The 22,486-nt window shown below is 37.3% G+C and overlaps 1 protein-coding gene across 2 annotated transcripts in view; it reads left to right on the plus strand.

Moving 5' to 3' along the window:
* The window catches only part of LOC107674934 (serine/threonine-protein kinase Nek7-like), an 84,439-nt gene extending 63,003 nt beyond the window's left edge, over window positions 1-21,436 (plus strand). For both annotated transcript variants that reach the window (XM_016469093.1, XM_016469094.1), the window contains exons 8-10: window positions 656-750; window positions 16,291-16,404; window positions 19,687-21,436. In XM_016469093.1, coding sequence (XP_016324579.1) covers window positions 656-750; window positions 16,291-16,404; window positions 19,687-19,797 — 320 coding nt within the window. In that variant the 3' untranslated portion in view covers window positions 19,798-21,436. The remainder of the gene's footprint in view (window positions 1-655; window positions 751-16,290; window positions 16,405-19,686) is intronic.
* The last annotated feature ends 1,050 nt before the right edge of the window (window positions 21,437-22,486 follow it).

Here is a 22,486-nt window from a genome sequence, read left to right on the forward strand (position 1 = left end):
GTGTGTATATATATATGTATAGTTTCATATATAATTTCTATATATATAATTAATATAAATTATATATATAACAACACCACGCCACCGACGGTAGTTGGTCCATTACCACCGAGGTGGTAAAAATCTGTGACTGTCACAGCCCTAATTTTCAGCATCATTATTCCAGTCTTCAGTGTCACATGATCCTTCAGAAATCATTCTAATATGCTGATTTGCTGCTCAAGAGACACTGCCTGTTATTATCAATGTTAAAAACAGCTTAATATTTTTGTGGGAAAACATGATGCTTTTTTTTTTCAGGATTCTTTGACAAAAGTTCAAAAGAACACCATTTATTTAAAGTAGAAATCTTTTGTAACATTACAAATGTCTCTAATGTCACTTCTGATCTATTTAAAATGTGTTTTTCTTTAAAAAAAAAAAAAACCCTACTAACCTCAAACTTTTCAACGGTAGTATACAAACGGTTTAAATGTTTTTCCCTCCACACTGTATACACGCATCACTGAGTTTGTTGTTAGCAACCTCTCTTTAATCTAAAACTCCTCAGTCTGAAACCTTTGTCAATGAAGCATCCATGGATGAACTCCTCTCATAGCAAACCAGACAGCCTAACTCTCTCTCTGCCTCTATCTGTCTTTTTTTTCTGTTCCAGTGGGCACCCCATATTACATGTCTCCCGAGCGAATACACGAAAACGGATATAACTTCAAATCTGACATCTGGTCGCTAGGCTGCCTGCTCTATGAGGTAAGGTATAGAAACCCATCCCATCACTCCCCCTCTTCTGTTTATACACCCCAGCCCTCCCTAACTCCCCCATTCTCTTCCCGAGCTTCTTCCAGTGCTGTTCGTCTCCTTTTGTGAGACGCAATCCTACACCTTGCGGTCTGTTGTGAAAGTTACAATATGGTTTTGTACTCCGAGGTAAATGGTCTCCGCGAAGGATACCTGGAGTATGTTCCCAAGCTGATGTGGAAATTTGAATGACATTTACATGTGTTTTAAATAACATTCACTGCTCTTGCTACGAAATGATACTGACTGCTTTGATTAGGCTTTAATAGCATACGCTTCTCCACGACACAGCGGACCAGGATCCATTAGACTCAGAGCAGTGGTTTTCTCTTCAGCTCGCAGTCTAAATTGAAAATTAAGTTGCAAGGAGGTCAGCTGTGCTTTTTTCCAGCTGTGATAAATGTTTAGACCTTAAAGGGATAGTTACAGGGATAGGGATAGTTTAGTCACCCTCATGTCATTCCGAAACTTTTTTCAATGAAACACGAAAGGTACATTTTTGAAGAACATCCGTGCCTCTCTTTTCAATATAATGAAAGTGAATGTGGACTGGGGCTGCCAAGCTTCAAATGACAAATAAACACCATAAAAGTGGACTATTTGACTCTATTTGATGTTAGAATTAGGGTAAGCAATGATTGGATCAATGAGTCATTGAGAACCAAATCAGTTGGTTTGTGAATGAGTCATTCACATAGTTTTGTGAACTGGTCCAGTTGATTTTTATTTTATTTTTTTAAGATTATTACATTTATTAAAAAGAATGATTCATTCACAAATTAGACATTACTACTTGCTCTAATGTAGCAAGTACATTACTAACAAAAAAATAGTAACAAACCCCCCCCCAATTGATTTTTGCTAATTCTGACCAGTTTGAGTCAATATACAGATTGATTAGATTGAACAATAAATTGATTCAGTATTTTTAAAATGTTTTGATAGCAGTGATTCTCAATCTTTTTTATTTCAAGGTCCCCCTTTAGTACTTCTGTTGTAATAAAAATAAACTCAAAAATATGTCAGTTTGTTGTATGTATAAAGGTATAGTTCATTCCAAAAAGTGCTCATCCTCATGTCGTTCCAAACCTGTATGAGTTTCTTATGTTGAACATTGAAAAGAAGATATTTTGAAGAATGCTGGTAATCAAACAGTTGGTGGTCCCCATTGACTTATATAGTGTTTCTTTCCCTACTATGGAAGTAAATGGGGACCAACAACGGTTTGGTTCTTCAAAATATCTTCTTTTGTGTTCAACATAAAGAAACGTATACAGATTTGGAATGAAATGAGGATGAGTAAATGATGACAATTTTAATTTTTGGGTGAACTATCCCTTTAATCTAACTACATTTAAATAATTTAAAGACTAATAGGCCCCCCTGGTTGAAAACCACTGTTTTTATAGGATTCAATAATGTATCTTAGACAAGAAAATAAAGGCAAACTATTTCAGACTGTAGAAATTAACTGGAAAGGAAAAAATTTCCATGGATTCATGAATGCTTCATTCAGAAGTTTCGTTAAATTGAGAAAAAAGAAAAAATAACGTCCTGGATATTCTTCAAAAATTCTAATTTTGTGTTCAACGAAAGACAGTTAGTCTTTGAAATGACATGAAGGTGAGAAAGTGATGATAAAATCGTAATTTTCAGGGGAACTGTCCCTTTAAGCATCCAACAGTGTGAGATCTTACATAACAGACCTTGCGAAATCGCAGATCCCTGTTCAAAAGTGGGCATTTTGTGTGTTTCTCTGCATTTTTTGGCCCTGGTTTCCTCTTAACCAGGTGACTTGGGCCACCTGGAATGGGTAGCAGCAATCCGTAAATGACACAATGCTTGATCCCAGGAGACATACTTGCTACCAAAAACTGGTGTATAAACACGCAAGCAGGCGCAAATTCACACTCGCACAGTGTGGAAATAGACACATTGTTAGTCCGGTACCCGTTCTATCCCTTCAATCCCCAGAGTGTGTGTGTGTGTGTGTGTGTGTGTGTGTTTTTTTTTTCTCCACTTCTTCTTTTGCCTCTTTATTGGGGTGAAGCTTACCAGTAGCTACACCTCCCAAAGTGCCTGGGGCAGAAAAACAACCATCTGAGTTCACCGCTGCTTGGAGACAGCGTTTCTTGGCACTAATTAGTCTCCCATAATGCACCAGGCCCATCAGTGTGATCAGTCCACCCTGCTTAGCAGTGGCCATGGGTCAGCCAAGTGCGGGGAGAAGGCAAACGGGGAACAGTTGTGATCTCTTAAGCTTCTGTTAAAGCCAGGTCCGGGCTCGGCCTCGAACAGATCGGCGCTGTCGCCCCTTGGTACACGAAGACTTTCATCTTGTCCTGCTTCCAGCAGGTCACATGACCTGGAGGAGGTGGGGAGCTGGGAGGTGATGAATTGACATCTGTTTGAATGACAGATCTGATGATCGGCAAACCCGCCGGCAGTTGCTGTGATGTTACAGTAAAGGAGGACTGTGGACTGTTTTTCTATCGTTATTACAAAGTTTTGAAGTTTTCAGTTGATCATCTCAATGTTTATTACATTTTTTTTCAACTCTAAAAATCAAAAGACAGCAAAGATTTTATATATATTTATGAGTTAGTTGGTGTGTGGTCAATGGCATGCCCTCAAAGAAAATGTATAAAAGTTTAAAAAAAATAAAATTTTACGAATTACATTTTTCAAGTTTTTACAATTTTTTTTATTTGATTTGTGATTCAGTCTATATGTGGGTCATTGGTGTGTCCTCAATTTAAAAAAAAAAGAAAAAGAAAAGAGAAATAAGAAGAGTTTCAGAAAAAATGTATAATCAAATTACTTTTTCAATTTTTTTAATATTTTACATATTTGATTTAATTTGTATGACTTTGTATTTTTCATTTTGTAAACAAAAATGCTATATATATATATATATATATATATATACATGCATACATATACATATATATATATACATACATACATACATACACACACACACACATTTACAAAATTACAAAGAAATTTTATTCTTTTATTTTTATTCTCCTGATATATATATAACCTGAACTAATTTAGAAGTTTGTTAAATGTTAATAAGCTGTGAAGCAGGTTTTTTAAGCTTTTGTTCTTCATTATAATATCAGAACAGCTGTATCTCTCTCTGACATTTTACCCCAGAATATCAAAATGAATTACAATTTAGAAACTAAAAACATGTTCATTGTAGTAGAAATGTATTCAAGCCATTGAATGTATGAAATCAATTTTTAATGCATTTTTGAATAATTGAATAGATGGGACAAAAAGAATGTTGTGTCATTTCATTGACATTCATTTCATACATATAGGCCCATATATCGTGTATGTCCAGTTTCATTATTTATTTTGGTGTGTGTGTGTGTAAACATTGTCTTAGTAGACAATCGAAAACTAGCTGCAGTGTTGAACTATTGAATTGGTCATTTGCAGACTTGTGCCATCTTCCATTGATCCTCATTGATCTATTTTGTGTGAAAGGCCTATGTGTGTGCATGTAATTCCTTTATTCTGAGAGCATGAATCTTTCAGTCGATCTGTTATGGGGGATTCGAGGAGGGCGGGGCTGTGCAAGCTGTTGATGTCGCGAGGCCTCGATTGAAAATCATCAATACCTGTGCATTGTATTCCTCAATATGCATCTGCTATTCCGTTTGATGCCGATGCTCTCAGTTGGTGCTCATTTGGTCAGCTGACATGGCTGGCCGGCCATCCTATGATGAATAGGAGGGGGTGCAGGACAAGGCCAGAGTTGGGGTTGACTCCCCAATGGCCTTCACGGCAGACGGGACACATGCTCTCTACTGTGCATCTGTCGATAGCACTGCACTGTACTGCACGGTCCATCTGCATTATTGACAGCTCTCTGCAACAAAGAGAAAATGTGTGGTTTTGTGGTAAGTGGAAGAATTGAGGGTCACACTGTCTGTTTGTGTGTTTAGTTCATATTTTGGGCATTCAGCAAAGTACCTAATAAATGTTTTAGTAGGCTGAAAGCTAACTGCTGTTAAACCTTATACCAAGTTTTTGCAACCATTCACATACATCCACACATGTGTATGAAAAAAGTTAAAGTGAAATTAAAAGTAGTAGTTGATGAAAAATGACCAAAAATACTAATTTCTAATTTTTTAATGAAATATATATTTTCCAAAACATGTTTTATTCTAAAACTAAGAGAAAATCAAAAGTCGTGTTCCAAATTTGAGGTTGATATCTCAAAAACTGAGCTTTCTGTAAGATTTAGTTTGAATGCAGTACCAGACGTTTCCACTAGATGAAATTCATTTCCTATTTGTTTCCAATGCGATCTAAACTTTTCTTGTGTTCATATAGCAAGCGCTAAAACCTTTACCAAGTTTTACACCTTTCCAATGAAAATTTAAAATAATAATAATAATTTAGAAAAATAAATAAATAAAATGTAATTTTTTTTGGTCAAAAAAAAAAAAACTAAAACACTTTATTGTAAGTAGTTAGTGAAAAAGGCGTAGGTTCTTAAACCATATCGCAAATGTTTGGTGATGATTTCTTTTTTTAATCTTTATTTCGGTTTTTGTCATTTCAGTATTTCAACTGAAACTTATTTTAAATTTAAGTTTCATAAAATACCTAGTTTAGGTTTTTCATCTAGTATGTATTTATATAGTCTATTTATTTTATTTCAGTTTTATTTTACTTAACAAAAATTGTTTTTAATAGTTTTACTTTTAGTTAACAATAACAACACTGACTTTGATGTGTGTTAAAGTGCGGACTGTAAAGGAGCATTTCATTGCTTGGACTGACTGAACAAATATGCTTCCTTCAATGTATGAGTTAGTGTCTTGAGATCAAAAGGACACATCTTTATGATGGTCATGCTTATGATGCTTAAGCACTTTTTCTGGAGTCTCTTCATAGATTTGTATATGCAAATTTTAATTAAATGTTAAGACTAGTTTCTTTTAGCGAATAATTTAGGTAAATGAATCGTTTGCTGAACTGATTTAAATATTCCAAATCACAAAGTTGAATCAAAGTCCCCACCACTACTGTGCAGTGAATTCACCTTTCAGTTGACTCCATTTTAACCTTGAATCCGACCACAAATCTTTATGGATTCTCTTATATATTTTCCTTCCCCCAACCATCAAGACCATTTCCTGTGGCTGTATTAGTCTATGATCTCCTAACCCATCCTTGGAGCACTCATCCAATTGGTTTTGATGTTACGTTTTATGATGCTGAAAATGAAAGGATCGTCTCAAGCTACCCAGATGGCCCTCTCGGTGTCCTCGCCGTTTTCGCCCTGCACCATCTCCTCTCTCTATTAAAGGGGTCATATGATGTTGCTAAAAATAACATTATTTTGTGTATTTGGTGTAATGAAATGTTTATGCGGTTTAAGGTTCAAAAAACACATTTTCCACATACTGTACATTATTGTTTCTCCTCTATGCCCCGCCTTCTGAAACAAGTTGATTTTTTACAAAGCTCATTGGTCTGAAAAGCGAGGTGTGCTCTGATTGGCCAAATACCTCAAGCGTGTGACGGAAATGTTATGCCCCTTACCATACTGTGATGCCCTTTCCGGCCGGAGCAATGAGACATAAACATTAAAACCCATTATAAACGAGGCATTTGTTGCATCCAGTGGGGACATAATTACGGATTATAATGACTTATACTGTCTTTTTACGCATTGCATCGCACCGCGTAAACATAAAACCATGTCTGCATTTGTGATCGGAGAAATGACAAACAACAAGCGCTACTCTACACTGCTCAAAACTCGCGTTTGAATCGTCAGTGGCAAATCCTTTAAAATATGAAAAGCTACTTACAGTCTGTGAGTCAGAACAGCCGGCATTGTAGTCTACTCTACCAGCATCAGGAAACAGTCCTCCATAAAATGTGCTGCACACATCTGAATATTTGGGTTGAACTGTTCTGGAACAGTGTTGTAAATACAACTTAACCTCTGATTTCTAGTCGTGTCCTCTTTTGGAAGACCAAACAACGTAGTTTCGCTTTCACAACGAAACACACAGCGCCACACACGGCGGGCTAGAGTGTGCGGAGACCGGCAGGCTAGAGTGAGCGGCAGCCGGCGACCTTGAGAACGGCACGGCCGGCGGATTCGACGAAGAAGCGGCCGACGGGCTTGCGGCAACCACATGTGACAACCCCGGGCTGGACTCCGCTTCGTCCACGGTGAAAGCCGATCCGGCGATCCACAGCGCGAAGTTGATGTATTTCCTCAGCGACCAGCACGGATCAGCTCTAGGCATGATGAAGCAGATATCGTCCTCTTTTGGAAGGCCAAACAAAGTAGTTTCGCTTTCACAATGAAACACAAAGCGCCTTCACGACATGGCGGCAGCAACAATACTACAGCGAGAATAAAAGTTACGCCGCCTTTCTTTGCATGAACATTTGGGCGGCGTTATGCAAATCTTCCCACATCGTGACGTAGACATGTGGGGGCGTGTTAGAACGAGCCGTTTTAGGTAGGCGTGGTTGACTTAACTTTTATAAAGAATATCTCTTTGGATTTTTTTATTTTATTTGAGACTTTAGTCGTTGCAACTTTACAGATCTTCTTTATTTACGAAGAGCTTGTAACACTTCAAAGAGAAAGGAAAAATTGAAATCGCATCATATGACCCCTTTAAAGACCGAGTTCATATTGGTGGATATCAGTGCTCACGCTCTGGCCCAGCCTTTTGAAGTGCTCTTAAACCCTTTCTTAATAGCCGTTCTCGAAGGTGTTTCAGATTTATGTTGGCATAAATAAGAGGCCGAGACCGTTGCATCTCCCTTCATCACAAAAACACGAGGCCAGGTTTCCTGCTCCAGGTTTTACAATTAAAACTGTGAAGTCACATCTTCGTTTACGACCATGTGTTTTCAGTAGAACGTCGGAGATGAGAACCGAATCGGATTAACAAGAGCATTAAAAGAAAACAGATTAGCATTCACACCATGCAAGAGGTGTGTTGCATTTTTGATATGTGTTGCTAATGATATTCTGTCATTAAATAAGAATGCTTAGTCTGTAGTTGCTGGGATGCATTGTAGCAGCGTTTTCAGAGTTCGGGAGGTTTATATATTACATTTTTAAAGCAGATTTTTTGAGAAGTGTTATCCCACACCTGAATAGTAAACATCCATCAAGACGTTTGAGCTAATTAAACCCGCCCCGCATCCTATTCAAATATAGATTACCCTGTATACCTTGGTGTCTTCTCACCACGGATCTCAGATTTTAATTTGATAGCTTAGTGAATTAATTTTGCCCAGCCGTGTACAGCTGCGGAATACTCATGTTCTTTAAAGATGCTTTGGGAGAGCGGTGTATGTGAACGCCGGCATCTCGGAAGAACTCTTAACATTCTGATGAGCCGCCGCACCCATGTTTTGCTAATGATGCATAAAACCGAGAAGCGCTGCACACTCATTCAGCAAATTTACAAACATAACACGTGTCTGAAACTTTTCTTCTCGGGGTGATGGTGCTACTAAGAGAAGAAGTGGTGATTTTTCTCTTCTCATTTGTTCAAGAGGAAAACCCAGAGAGCTTAAACATCACTGTGTGTGTAGGTTAGGCATTCGTACAAGTCAGTGCCTGTTTGTGGCATCAGATGGGGACTTTTCAAGTCGCAGAATATGGATTTATATTTAATTGTGTTCCCTCCTTATGCCTCCGCCTCCATTTGATTAATATATCATTAAAGAAGAGTGTGAGAAGGATGAGCAGCATGAAATGATGGTTTTCTCACACTCTAACATGGCTCTTTTTATACGCTACGCCCTCTTCCATGGCTCTTGAGAGCCAGGACCTTCGCAAGGAGATTAATTGGCATGCAAAGGGTTCAATGAAGTACAAAGATCAATATTAAGACAATGGAAAGATCTCCTAGATTGAGACGAATGCTGATGCGATAAGCCAGTGTTTATTTTCATGTTATGGCTAATATCCAATAAATGGCTGACATTAAAATTCTATACTCTTTTGTCAAAATACATTTTAAATATATATAAAAAAAAAAGCTCAGTCATCTTAAGTTCTACAAGTGAATTTCGGCATTACAACATCATAATGTGTGGTATGGAAAATGGATATCATTTTGAGATTTTCCAAAGATTACATTCAAGTGCATTATTAAATTAATAGTGTTGTTAAAGTAACAAAATATAAGATAGCACAGTTAATCTGAATGTAAAAACAGAGTAAATGAGAATGCATAATTTATTATTGACTACTACGATACATATAAAATCTCTAATATCGTCCAGTTACCAATATGGTACCAATGTGTCTGTGTGTATATATATATGCATTGTGTAATGGGGAAAAAAAATGGAACCTGAAAATGGTAACATCTAAATTAACTAGTTTAATTTTAAAAGTTTTATTTAACCCCACTAAATCAACCAAAATACATACATTTTTACCAACAAAGCTATTTTATTGGTTAAATCGGGTTGAAATAGCTCTTTATAGTAAGAATTGCAGGTTACCCCTTTTTACGGTGTGGGTACAATATTCAACTATATAAAAATGTCTAAAAAAAGACAAAAATTTCATGCTGTAGTCGACACTTTTAACAATTTAGTAAATACATAACACGTAAAGACAAACACCATTGCTCTTCGGATGTCCCGAGTCTCGGCTCGTGGACCTTTCCCGATCCCATCCCTCCTCTCTCTCCCACTTTGCTTCCTGTAAGTGTACTGTTCTATTGAAATAAAGGCATAAAGGCCAAAAATAAATCTTCAAAAATTTTTTTAGTAAATCGTAGCAGATAGAAATGCCATTGTTTACATTATAATTGATTGTGTTTCACTTTGGTAGCTTGATTTGGTGTGCCAAAATGTGTTAATTTTAATTCATAATGCAAGTTCACTTTGCATTCTCAATGCTGCCACAAGGGGTGCTGTGTTAGCGCAAAACTGTCTTTTACAACCTTTCAAAACTTTACTCTTTTGGTATATAACAATGAAAATTCATTTTAATGGCTCAGAAATTTTAACTCTGTCGCTCCCCTGAGCGTTGTTTTTTTCTTCTGAATTTGTGTCTGCGTTTGCATAGAGAAAAAAATATGCTCTGTATTAGGGCTGGACGATATGGCCAAAATGTATATCACGATATATTTCTTAATTTCGGTCGATACGATATAATTCCGATATCGATATGAACACTATTTATCTGAAATAAAAATATTTTGTAACATTATAAATGCCTTTATCATCACTTTTGATCAATTTTAAGCATCCTTGCTAAATAAAATTATTAATTTCTATAATTTCTTTCCCAAAAAATGTATAAAAATTATACTGAATGGAATAGTGTATAATGTTACAAAAGCTTTTTATTTCAGATAAATGCTGATCTTTGGATCTTTCTATTCATCAAAGAATCCTGAAAAAAAAATGTACTCAACTGTTTTAATGCAGCCTTGTTGAGCAAAAGAGAATTCTAAAAAAAAATAAATAAATACAACAACTTTAAAAATCGTACTGTTCAAAAACTTTTGACTGGTAGTGTAGGCTGATTATTCTTATAGATTGAAACAAATCTTGTCTATTTCTCTTCAAAGCACCAACTTAAAATGCCTATGTTGTTTGATTGCTTGTGTCACATGAGAAAATAAATAATTTTGCCTTACTGATGCAGTAGCCTATTTAATGCGGGTGCGGTTCAGGTCGCGGTCTTTATGTCAAACGGGTCGGGTACAGAATTAAATTGGTGCTGGCTGCTGTCGGTTACGGGTCGGGTGTTCTGTTGTGTACTGCGGATGCAGGTTTACCTAACAGGACCCGTGCAGGACTCTGCTTTAAACTGCTTTGCGTTTCTCCGTCAGATAACCTCACGTGCATGATGCGCCATTTACGGGTATTTCCCGGTATTTCCCTAAACCGACACACATCAATTTATTTTGATTTTTTTTTTTTTTTTTTTTTTCAGTTTACGAAAATGTTTTTTGAAATATCGGAAATGTGTTTAAAAATCATATCACCGTTATTGAAAAAAATTATATCGCGATACATATTGATATTGAATTATTGTCCAGCCCTACTCTGTATAAATATATAAAAAATATAGTTTGGCCTTTTTATAGGTTCACCCATTAAAAAGGTATTGTAGCAAGCCAGGGCAGTCAGGTTGTATTCAGGTAGGTATTAGAAAAGAGTCTGTTTTTGTCTTCCTATCTGGGTGGCCATATGTGTTTGTCTTTAGTTGTTTTTCGTTCCTGTTGTGATATTGTGAGCATCTATCTATGTGTGTGTGTTTCTGAGCAGGTGTGGCTGTTTTTACGTGTCTGGTGTATATTTGTGTCAGCGCACTTATGTGTTGGTGGTTGAGATTCTGTTTAAGTATGTTCCTCTGAGCTTTGGTGTCTGTGTGTGCGTTCCCCCCCCCCCCCTTTTGTGTGCGCGTGTGAGTGTGTAAACGCGTGTGTCTTTCGCCACCATGCACCGGTAGCCGAAGCCCCGCAGACAGACAGCAGGCCAGCGTGGTGCGGGGTGGACTCCTCTGGAATACCAATGAGGGGAGCTGCTGGGCTCCGGGGGTCAGGGAGCAAGTCAATCATCTTACCCATCGCCTGGGCGCCCCGAATCAAATTAGCCTGAAAAATTCAGGGGCCAGGAGCACGGGGCGAGCAGCTGTCAGGGCCAAGAACGCCCAGGCACTAATGAACCAGATGAATAGTGCAAAAACTCCAAAATAAAAACAGGACAGTTGACATTTTTCATCTGTCAGAAGCAGAAGAGGCATGAAAATATGGTGGTCCTTGTTTAACCCTTTGCTGGTTACAGCTGCTACTCGCCCCTGACCCCCCTCTGCGGCCACACTTCCACAGGTACGCACACCGCATGTAAACAGTCAAAGCCGCCACTGCGTTATCATCTCGCTAAATGCAGTTCTACGGTACTGCACGTTGCAATTATCCTGAGGAACTCATCGCAAGAGTGGCGGCACGCTGCCAAGACAGATGTTGCTATGAAATTACTCTATAGGTATATCATCTACTGTATATGAGTGGAAAAAAGACATGTAGCCTTTTTTTCGCTGGAAAACACACCAAATGCAGTCTGGCCAAAATGCACTCATTCACAGAGCCCATTACTGTCACACACACAGACACATTCCCATCTGTAACTGATGGAGGAACAAGAAGGACATCAAATCTAGCATTTATCTGCAAAAAAATAGGTATTGCATCCATTATTTTTATCCTACCTATCAGAAGATTTAAAAAAAAAGTACCTGTGCAAGTTCTTCCTCCATTTTTAATGTAATATTTAGTAGTACTTGTTGAGGTTTGTCGAGTGCCACTTTTACCAATGGATTTAAAGAAAATTGCTCTGCACCGCACAACTCACATTTTTGTTTGTTATTCATCTTTCAACTTTTTTTTAAAACACATTTTACGATGTAGGTACAATACTCAATGGTACGAAACAGTATATAGAAACAGTTGACACAGATTAATGCGTAGTCGACACTTTTCACAATTTAGTAAATCATAGCAGCTTGAATAGCAGTTGTTTATATAGTAATTGATTGTGTTTCGCTTTGTTAGCTTGATTTGATGCGCCAAAATGTATCTTTTTGTATTCTCATTCTTGTCTTCTGCAATCAGTTTTCTCCTTTCTACTCTCTTTTCGAATATAATACAATGACAGTTAATTTTAATAGGTATAATTGAATAGATATAATAGATATTTGAATCATTGGTGTGCGGTGGTGTTCTGAAATAAGGAGGCAAAGTCCTTAGTTTTTTTTTTTTTTTATCAAATGTAAATTCATGTCCCAATCACATTTTCTTGGTTAAATACACATTAATTACACTATCAGGAAAAAAAAATCTATTTTATATTTAAGTCAAGTCAATTTCATCAAGTTAGTGTTTTTAAGCATTTTATATTTATTTCAAAATGATAACACAAAGCAGTAACAATTTAAACAATATATTTTATTTGTGAACTTATGTTCAGCTATTCTTTTTAATATTTAATTTCTAACTATTTTTGAATTTTTCGGATCATCAGTCATCAAAGATCGGTAAATATTGATCACGAGGTTGGATTCATCGCATGAAACAATCACAGCCAAACATTACCAGTCATATCCAATCATATCGCAATGGAGGCATTGCCTCCTCACATGACTTTCCCCCATTCATTCTTACTTACCCCCCACCTAACTCACCGCACACTTTAGGGGGTCTGTTAAAACTCAGTGGGCTCAGGGGAGGCAAGAGAGATGCCGACTCCTGCTGTACCTGCTGGTGTCGCTGTTGATCAGTGTTTTTTTTAGATAAGTGATGCACTTTTTAATGTTATATTTAGTAATATTGGTGTTTTTTTTTTACAATTTTTTTTTTTTCCTCATCCAATATTTTGAGGGGGCACTGCATCCCTTGCCTCCTCAGAGAAAACACCCCTGATTTGAATACATATTATATATTACTCAAATACATACAAAAATTATATTATCAATATATAAATGAGATCATCTGTCATATTTCGATTAATTGACAACAGCTTTGAATGTTTTGGAGCTGCTTTGATTGAAGGCAGTGATTGGATCTAAAACTTTCAGATGGCATAACTCACATTTTCGTTCGTTATTCATCTCTTTTTGCTTTAGCAAAGTCATGCCTCGTTTCACATAACATCTGCTGAAATGTCACTGTCCTTTTTTGCATCCCTAGTTACTTTTTTTCGCGTCGGTATGGTTTTTTGGGACAAGAACTCTACAAGAAAAAACTGCAACACCACACAGGATAACCAAACTCTTTCTTAAATACAAGTGTGAATCTTAAAAATTGAAGTGACTTTGGTAGTAGAATTCGATTATCATTTTCGTTTGTATGTCATTTAACTGTATTTTTGCTGCTGTGTGAATGCTGGCATTGACACTTAGGTGTGGTCTGTTTGGACTTAAGCTAACACAATACCCCAACACGAGTTGACGAGTTTTACTCTGTCACATTTAGATCATATACAAGAAGTTCTGGTTGCTGTAAGAGTGCTACATGTTATAGAAACATCCCAGTCCTCCCAGTTCCAGCACTGCCAGTGATCAGAGAGGGACTCCCCCTTCCTTCCTCCGCCCCTCCCGTTCCCATTTCGTGCGGAGCAGCAATGAATCCGGCTCTGCTCCACGAGTTCTGCTACTCCGCACTCCTCTCCTCCGCTCCTCCTCTGACAGCCCAGACCGTCGTTTCGCCTCACTCGATCACACCCCCCTCACCCCCACCCCCGTTAACTCACTCGCCGTTTCCTCTCTGTCCTTCTATGTCAATTTAATTGAGTTCTCGTCCAGTGTGCGTTTGCGGTGTAGTGGTTTCGTGCGAGTACTGTGTGGCTTGCATGCTTGGCATCTGGAAAGCTTTTTTCTGAAAATGTCCTCACCCACAGTCAGTGGATTTGCTTGGGGCTGTTTTTGCCAGTCTGCTTTTGCAGTATCATAATCTCATAACGTCATCAAAGCATCGCCTTCCTGGCTGAGCGGGATTGCACAGCTCCAGGCTACCAGGATGCTCTGCATGTCTTCAGTACCACCATGATTTATGTCCTGGAATTGTGACGTCGACAGTGTTGTTCATCTCTTTCTGGCTTTTTTCCACAAAACATATACTGAAAAGCTGAAATGTCACAGTCCTTTTTCTAAGGCTTTATTGAGACAGGACATCCATAAATTTCCTTTGTAAGCGTTTCAGTCCAGATATAGAAAGCTAATTGGCCATGAGTTGGCAAATGTGTCCAAATGAATGACGACAAACTTACAGTTCATGTACATTTTTAAAGTATTGGTTCTATTGGAGATACTTGCCATCTGTGATTAGTGGTAAAGCACGTCATCAGTTACTCACTCTCATGTCGTTCAAAACCTGTATGACTTTGTTTCTTCTGCTGAACACAGAAGATATTTTTAAAAAGCATCTTAGTGTTTTTGTCCAAACCGTGAGTCAGTAGGTTCTGATGGGGTTGTTTCCATTACATATATGGACAAAAAAGCAGCGATCCACCAAAATTGTGGCAATAGAAAATATACAGTCAAAACATCACAAAAAAAAATAAATAAATAAAAATTCGGTTTCCGATGAAGTCATTGACCAAAACAGTGAAATTTAATTATCTTGTCTCCGACGACATGTTCTGACTATCTTTGTCCATTTTGAAGAATGTTCCAACCGTTTTTATCCCTACATTGAAAGTCAATGGGGTCCAAAACGACAACTTTGGACCCCATTGACTTCCATTGTATGTGCAAAAAACACTGAGATGTTTTCCAAAAGTCAGGTCTGGAAAGACATGAGGGTGAAAAAATGAATTTTATGCCAAAAAGTTTAATTAGCTTGTCTATGATGACATGTTTTGACTGTGTCAGCATCCATTTTGCCCACACAACATGGATAGGATGCAACAGGTAAACGTGAGCAGTGTGGACTCACTTCACCTTGCTTTAACAAATGATGTTTGAGTAGCATTTTATAAAATTTGTTCACCCAAAAATATAGAGAAGTGGCTCGTTGCCCAAGAAATTTACTAAGACTGGTTTAATTTATCACCTGAGAACATGACAACCCAAACAGTATAAATAGTTCAACTACACAATTTTCCAAATTTAATTAAAAATCATTTTGGTGTGTAACTACAAACACTATTCAAAATATCTTCATTTGTGTTCAGCAGAAGAATAAAAGTTGTACAGATTTAGAATGACATGTTGGTGAGTAAATAATGTCATTATAGTTTTCATTTTTTTCCCCCTTTTCACAAGTAAAAATACAACTTTGAGTCAAAACAGTGAAATTGTAAGTTAAATGAGCCAGTGAAATGCTCAAAATAAGTATATTTGTCACCACACATCAGTTGAATTCTATCTTAATACTGCAAGAAGCTAAACATCCTATAGTTAGGCTAATGAATTAATTATTAAATATAATTTATTATATTATGAAAAATGTTTATTGTGCTTAATATCATTAATGTAACACACAGTGTCTTGGGAGTGACATGATACATGCTCTGTAGACTTGACTTTTAGTTTTTTGACGTCTTGAGCAAACATGGCAGTTGTCTGCTGCCGTCTATGACATGGGACACCGTAGTCTCTTCCACAAACAGTCAGCCCCTGCTTGATGAAGATTTAGTGTGCGTTGCAGGATTGTATCTGAGAGATATGGGTACTTACTCAGCCTCCAGGTGTGAACTCTGAAGTTATTTAATGGCACAACCATGGAAATAACAGTAAATATAAGTAATTGTAAATGCATTTTCGCTAGTTACACATTTGATGAAATCGCAAACTTCAGGAATGAATAAATTGAATTGAAATGATCATGATAATAAACCTTGCCAGATTGTTCCATAAGAACTTGTAACCCATTTTTTAAGCTAACAAGACATCTTGAACCAAACGTCCTTCTCTCTAAAAGTGCCTTTCACTTTTCTTTTCTCTTCACGTAGATGGCCGCCTTGCAGAGTCCATTCTACGGGGACAAAATGAACCTCTACTCACTGTGTAAAAAGATTGAGCAGTGTGACTACCCGCCACTACCATCTGACCATTACTCTGAAGAGGTATGTTTCAAGTGCAAGAGATTTTTACACACTTTCTTTTTCTGTATTTCATTCTTCTGAAGTTGCGGTCACATTTAACGTTGTACGGCAAATTTTCAGACAAAATTCAGTCATCTCGATAAGAATCCACGCAATTAGGAAGGCAGATTTTGCAGGAAATTTTAACGCAGATTTGCTGTGATATTTTGCCAAAAATGTGACCTCACCTTGAAAATTTTCTGATGATTTCCTCAACCCCATGTCAAACCGAACACAGGCGAAGAATTGAAGAAACTGTGCGTGACCTTTCCAACATGAGTACGCATTGTGTGAAGTCGCGCATGCGCATTGCAGAGCTGGTGCAAGATGAGCATTTGTGGTTAAAAATATAAATTTTTATATATTTTTAAGAAAATGACTGAAATTTGAACCTTCAACCCACTGATCCCCATTGAAGTCCACTATATGCAGAAAAATCCTGGAATGTTTTCCTCAAAAACCTTAATTTCTTTGCGAACATGAACATCTTGGATGACATGGGGGTGAGTAAATTATCAGGAAATTTTAAGTTCTCCTTTAATTGTTGTGACTACATCACATGGAGCATCCGTTCTGTTGTTGTCCTTAACAGGATAGTTCACCCAAAAATGTCAATCTTGTCTTTATTTACTCTCTATCACTCTTGTGACAAGATATTTTCAAGAATATTCCAACAGTTTTGTCCATACATTGAAGTCAGTGGGGTCCAAAACAACAACTTTGGACCCTATTGACTTTCAATGTATGTACAAAAAACACTGGGTCGTTTTTTAAAAGTCAAACAGGTTTGGAACAACATGAAGGTGAGAAAATGGTGACATAATTACATTTTTAAACTAGTTAGCAGTGTCTAACTTGTAGTTCCCATGCTTGTGAACAGCAAGTTCATACTAGTCCATCAAGTAGACCATCACCAAACCAGCTTGTGAATTTCCAGCACTGCTGGTCTTTCCTCGTAACATGCTGTCACTCTCTGATGTCAGCCATCGAAATCCTCCGATAGATCCAGCACGTCCGACCAAAGCTGCCGTTATTATTATTTACAAGCCCGGCACGACTCATCCTCCATTCAGCACTTCCTTCAGCTTTCCAGAGCTGCAGGAAGGCCTGCCTCCCTCCCTGTCTACATGTAAACAATGCTCCTGAAGGCGAAAGGCAAAAAAGTGTCAGCCGTTCATCTTTGGTGTGTCATTTACCGTCTCCTTGTATCTCACCTGACAGACAGCCCCCATATCTGCATCCTTACTCACCCCCAATGCCGCCGCCCCCCATTTCTTCACCACTAATTCTCAGACTGTCTGCATTTGCATTTCACATGCCGGGCTGATTAGGAGACGCCGCGCCATGCAACAGCAGCCAGGCCCCGGCAAGAGAGGCGGTTGCCATGGTGATCCGACACGGGGGCATTTTCTTTCCTTCCGCTTTTTTTTCCCCTTTCCCCCTCACTTTTAATGATGCTGCTGCTTGTCTGGGCTCAGATTATTTCTCAGTGCAGCATCACGACTCTCAATCGCGTCCCTGACCTGACTTTTTTTTGTTTTGACAGTTACAGTGTTACGCCACAAGGTGGTGGAAAGGGACTGTTATTCAACTACACGTTCAAAAACGCTGATTCATTCATTCATTCAAAGAGACGTAATGAAACACGCTGTTGAAATCATTTTAACTTTGAGCGCCACTTTAGAAGGCTCAGCTGACCAGCTTTGCGTCGATGCTAAGACAGAGATTTCGCATTCCTTGGACATGACAACCTATTTTCACAAATATATATGACTCGGCCTGGAGGACAGACGCAAGTAATCGCAGGCCCCGGCAAGAGAGGCGGTTGCCATGGTGATCCGACACAGGGGCATTTTCTTTCCTTCCGCTTTTTTTTCCCCTTTCCCCCTCACTTTTAATGATGCTGCTGCTTGTCTGGGCTCAGATTATTTCTCAGTGCAGCATCACGACTCTCAATCACGTCCCTGACCTGACTTTTTTTTGTTTTGTTTTTTTTGGTCTAGAATGTTTGTAGCGGAGAATTAACAAACATTCGCAGGGCCAGAGGGCTTCTTGCTGGAAGTTACATTGCTTAAAGCATATCCCTCGGCTCTCCTGTTCACTGAGCTCTGAAATGCTTGCCATTTTTGTCAATCATAGGGCTGTCGCGGTGAGGGAATTTCCCTTGCGGTAATTTTGAGTGTTATCGCGACAGCCCTAGTCAATCATCTTTTTTGTCTTAACCCAATGACTAATACGGGGCTCCAGACTCTGACTAAAACTGTTGTACATGTGATGTATTTGATGATTTATTACTCAGTGGTAGAGCATTGCATTAGCAGCGCAAAAGGTCATGGGTTCGATTCCCAGGGAACACACTTACTGGTAAAAAACATATAGCCTGAATGCACTGTCATTAGCAAAAGTCCAGAAAACTTGGTGTACATTCATATATTATATTATTTTTGTAATTTATATATGTAAAAATATGAAAATATATATACATTTGTAAATAAAGCGTCTGCTAATTATAAAATTTAAATTATTAATTTCAATAGGTTTTTATTTATTTTTAATGATTATTATTATTATTATTATTGTCATTATAAAAAGATTGCTCTTTCATTTTTCTACTACATTTTTTATAATAATAATATTTATTATTTTTATTATCATTATAGGTTTTATTATGCGTTGAATATTTTTTCAAAATGTTAAAAATATTTAGTCTAAATTAACTATATTATAAAATATAGTCTTCATTAGCAATACACACACATAATGTGCACTGTATATATTTATTTACAATATATAGGTAATACTTTACAATAAGGTACAATAAGGTTAACAATAAACAAGCATTTATTAATCATAGTTAATGTTGATTCCAACATTTACTAATACATTATTAAAATGAAAAGTTGTATCCATTTATGTTACCTAATTGACCTGAACTAACATGGACTAACAATGAAGAGTTGTATTTTTAACATTTTAACTAATGTTAACAAATATTAATAAATACTGTAACAAATGTATCGTTCATTTTTTGTAAATATAATTAACAAAATGGAACCTTATTGAAAAGCATTACTCACACTGATGCTTTGGCACCAATATAATCAGGATGAAATAAACCACTTTTCAAAAACTTTGAGCAAACCTGTAATTTGTCAACTGTTCAGTGGCTCACTTGTCACTTTTTTTTTTAATGTGGAGCTCTGTATTATGGATCTGTATGATGAATTAACGTTTTGTCTTTTTTTATCTTTTTTCCCCCTCAAGCTGAGAAAACTGGTAGATATGTGCATCAACCCCGACCCAGAGAAAAGGCCTGACATCACCTACGTATATGGCGTCGCCAAACACATGCACGCCTTGACGATCGCAAACTGAGTCTGCTACCCGATTCTTCTTGCTTCTACTTTTAAGACCTTCGTCTGGCCCACAAATGTCATTTAAAGCTTGATTTGCTCCATCGTAATGCTTTCAGTACAAAAAATACAACATATGGCACAAAGCAAGGCCTTTGGGTTACTAGAACTACATCAAAAAGACAAAACCGACCTTTACATATAGCACTTCTAAGAAGAAAAAGGAAAAATAAGCAGTGTTGTAAACTGGTTTGACTTGATTTTTGCTCTTTCCGATGTTGGTACCATGCGATGATTGCATATTTACCTCCATTTGTTTTTTTCTGTCACTAGCATGAAATGTAAATCTGATATGCTTTTGAAAATCCCACAACAGCCGTTCCAAGAACTTTTTCACAGCGAAACCTTACGAGAAAAACATCTCTATAAAAAAAGAATTAAAATTCCCCTTAAAAAGCAACTTTGTTGCCTTTCGAAATTTCAGAGGTTTGTCGTTCTATTAAAAGAGCATGAGATCATAGTGGTATTTGTCGCAATTTCCAAGGACTAAATAACTAGTCCATATCTAAACCTTAAAAACATGCATTCAATCCAATAATCTCCTGTCCGTCCTTCCTGCACCTAAACATTTATTGCAATACTTCTTAGGATTTTAAGCCTTAGACCTTTTAAAATGCATTAAATAAATCATAGATCATGACAATACGTTTGCGTTCGCCAGATTTCGTGTAATGCATTCAGGATGAAGTCCGTTTCTCAAAGGCAAATCCTTCCCAGTATCCGCACCTCTACGGCTGATATTTGAACTTTGATAAATAATTAAAGCAAAAGCCTCACATGCAATGCAGTAACTTCTAAATAGTCACACATCTTTCATAGTGCCTTGTTTCATACTTCAGAAAACGCAAAAACAGTGCCTTTCTTCCTGTAAACCAAAACACCTTTTTATACAGAATTGGCAACAATTACATCACTCAATCGGTTTACGACAACCGAGCATCCTGAAAGAGGTACGTTTACAAACGACTTTTTCCAAATGCAACGTGCGAATCCGTACAATTCCGCTACGTTCACCGAAACGTCTTGACCTGTGCTGCTTTCCAGAATGTGTCTTGTGATCTTTGGCAGACTCGGTCTAATATGAGTTACACAAGCGTATGAAGTTATACTATCCAGACAGCAGCTATTAAGCAGCACCTTTTGCAGACAGTATGATTTGCTGTGATAGTACCAAGTATAAAATGGTATGTTTTTTGTATCTTTAGTCGAGAGCATTTTTAGTGTTTACCTTTTTCTTTTTACTGTATTTTGCAATAATCACCCTTTTCTTTCGTCTTTTGTTAACACCGTAACAGATTATGCTTGTTGCCTTATCGATAATAGTATGTATTTATCTTGACGAGGCACACGAGGCCTGTTCCAGCAAGATCTGGATCCTTTACCGCGGTAAAGCACACATGAATCAAACGCTCACTGTCTGCCAGACTGTACTCTCTCTACTTTCACCCAAATCATTTGGGAGGGGAAGGAAAGGCAACTTTTTATTTATTTGTCTTTTTTGACGGTTTATTTGAACATGTTTAACATTCTAGATGCACATTAATTCTTTATATGCTAATTGAAATGAAAAAAAAAAATAAATTAAATGACGTAAACCCTGTTCTCTGGTGTTGTGGTTATTTAAAGTTTGAATTGACAAGGTATATGCAAAATTTGCATAACGTAAAACTATATTCTGAGTCGTTTTAATTGCACATGCCAATCAATCCCCCAAAGCGTCGCCCACTCGTGTTTATTTGTATTCTTTTAGCGACTGTCTCCACTTAGCCCTGAGCTTTATTAGCTGGCAGCGTGTCGCGCTCGTTCGTGCCCCAGGGTCCACGTCCGGCTTATTCCCTCCAGGAAAGGCATCGGCAAGGGGACTATTTCCTCTCATTCTAATGAATTCCTCAAGGAGAGCGGTTCAGTTTCATCACTGGAAATTGCTCCCTTGAAACTGGCAGAACAACGAAAACAAACTTAAGTAAACCTCACAATTGATATCGGGCTTGTTGTAAGCTGCTATCTTTACCCACACTGGTCTAGTGCCGATATTAGTTATAAAAAAGACTTTTGGTGAGATTTTCTTTTTTGTTTTTGTTGTCTGAGCATTTAGTGTATGTTTTGCTTTTAGAAAACAGATGCAGGTATCCATCTTGTGGTCTAACAGTCTAACTGCACAACATTGATTGTAATAGATCTGAATGGAGGCTTCTTTCTGTGGTGCAGCTTTAATATTGTTAGACAACAGGCATTGCTAATGAGTTTATACAATGGAATTAGGGCTCAAAATCTTTTATTTCAGTCATGGAATACCTGAAAAATATTAGGAATATAATAGATCATTGTAATATCAGTGTTTTCTGTTCATAGAAACGTAATAGAGATTTTGGAATTATTTTTAATAATTATTTTTGCTATTTTGACGTTTACAGTAAATTTACGCTTCTGGTCCCTTTTTTTTTGTTTTTTTTTTGTTTTTTTAAAGAAATTGATACTGTTACTCAGCTTTTCCAAAAAAAGGATTTTGTAGTTTCACCACAGGATTTGTTAAATTTAAATTTAATAAAATGTTAAATGTTCATTTAATTAAATGTTAAAGGGTTAGTTCACCCAAAAATGAAACTTAGCTTGTGTTTTACTCACCCTCTAAGCATTCTAGGTGTATGTGA

This window comes from Sinocyclocheilus anshuiensis, unplaced genomic scaffold, assembly GCF_001515605.1.
Source record: "Sinocyclocheilus anshuiensis isolate Anshui unplaced genomic scaffold, SAMN03320099.WGS_v1.1 scaffold1536, whole genome shotgun sequence".
Classification (NCBI taxonomy): domain Eukaryota; kingdom Metazoa; phylum Chordata; class Actinopteri; order Cypriniformes; family Cyprinidae; genus Sinocyclocheilus; species Sinocyclocheilus anshuiensis.